At 36.3% G+C, this 1,630-nt stretch overlaps 1 protein-coding gene across 1 annotated transcript; it reads right to left on the bottom strand.

The window, feature by feature from the left end:
• Nucleotides 1–657: 657 nt before the first annotated feature.
• On the bottom strand, nucleotides 658–1,408 carry LOC110035201 (probable cellulose synthase A catalytic subunit 2 [UDP-forming]). The gene has a single exon (XM_020739438.1). The coding sequence runs from the start codon at nucleotides 1,313–1,315 to the stop codon at nucleotides 800–802; it is 516 nt and encodes a 171-aa protein (XP_020595097.1). The 5' UTR covers nucleotides 1,316–1,408; the 3' UTR covers nucleotides 658–799.
• Between the last annotated feature and the right edge of the window lie 222 nt (nucleotides 1,409–1,630).

Genomic DNA, 1,630 nt, shown 5'->3' with positions numbered 1-1,630 from the left:
TCATGAGATTATTAAAGCATCTTCAAACATTAAATTAATGACTTTAAAATGTACTCACTAAAATCATAAATCATGACTAATAAATTTGGTGTTATCTTCATACATTTAAAGTAATTATAATTATAATTATTTTTCAAATTTTATTTTGAATTCAAATCTATTTGTCCTAGAGACTATAGTAGGTGACTATTATGTGCGGCCCTAGAAGCTAGACGAGTTGCCCTAATGAAGTAGTCCTAAGCAAAGCCTCTTGATGAATGAACTTTACACATAAGTAGAGTGAGTCTTCCTACAATCATTCTAGTGAATTCATAAGAATTTTATTAAAATCTTAGCAAGTTTATATTCTTAGAGAGTTTTCGATGATTCGATCGAGTTCATATTGTTGTGTGTAAATTCATCCCTAATTATTGTGGTATGGTCATATTGGCTTGACTCTATCTCACCCACCTAACTTGTATTAATTTGGATCAACATTCACTTCTAGACAATGCAGAATGCAAAAAACAACAAACCTCATCTAAGAATTTTATCAATTTTTTGCTTCGCTCAAGACACCATAAAAAACATCACAGCTTGATAAAAACAGTATTTTTATTGGCAATCTCTTTCAACTATTTCGAGCACCCCAAAAAAATGTATTTAATTAACAGCAGCAATAGATAATCTACTAAAATAGAACACTTGTTCTAGCTCTAAATATACATTGAAGCAATAATGAACAAGCAGCACCAACATGAGACAATTAAATAAAATCTAAATTTCAATCTTACCCACGTTGAACCATGATTTACTCTCTCTAGCAATTGATCCCACACTGCTGCACATCTGGACCCGTAACTCTGGTGGTGAAAGGGTCAATTCGAACCCACAACAGGCTGAAGATCGAGGCAAGAAGAATAGACCAAACCACAACAATTGTTGGGGTTCGATTCTGCCGGCCCATTAAACCTTTTAGGAATGGGTAAAGATGAACGATCACCCAGAAGGCGAAGAAGAGCTTGCCGAATAGAGGTCCCCAAGACTGATAACCACTGTTAATGGCATAAGATATTCCCGCAACGCTTCCGACTAGGTTAATGATCAAAAGAGTTGTTGGCGGTATCAAGAGTGTGGTCCATTTGAACATGTAGAGCTCTGTAAAATCTCCTTCCTCATCTGAAGCCTTAGAAGTCACGGTAAAGTTCGTGTCGATGCCAGCGAGCACTTTGAGAAGACCTTGAAAAACAGCGAAAAGATGGGCAGAGACGCCACCGATGACCCAAAACTGTTCATTTCTCCACCATTCATCTATGCCGACGCCGCTCCATCTCATCTCTAAGATTCCAGTTGCGAAGATGGAAAGGAAGAGGGAGATGAACCAAATACTGGCGAAGTTGCTGATCTGTAATTGAAGTAGAAGTACAGTTCAGACAAGAGTGCAAACTACAGAATTCAAAAGCTCTTTAGATGGGTTGTCAAGAAAAAAAAATCAATTTACTGTCTAAAGTTTTATCAACAGCAGAGTACCTGGCATGTTTTAGAAATAATAATACCTGAAAGAAATTTGTGCAAGGATGTCCTCATCAAAATTTGGCCAAGATGGGATTTAAACTTCTATGATTTATTTTAAGATGAGTGTAATATAATA

The sequence above is a fragment of the Phalaenopsis equestris genome, unplaced genomic scaffold, assembly GCF_001263595.1.
Source record: "Phalaenopsis equestris unplaced genomic scaffold, ASM126359v1 Scaffold196721, whole genome shotgun sequence".
NCBI lineage: Eukaryota > Viridiplantae > Streptophyta > Magnoliopsida > Asparagales > Orchidaceae > Phalaenopsis > Phalaenopsis equestris.
This window is presented reverse-complemented; position numbering and strand designations above follow the sequence as displayed.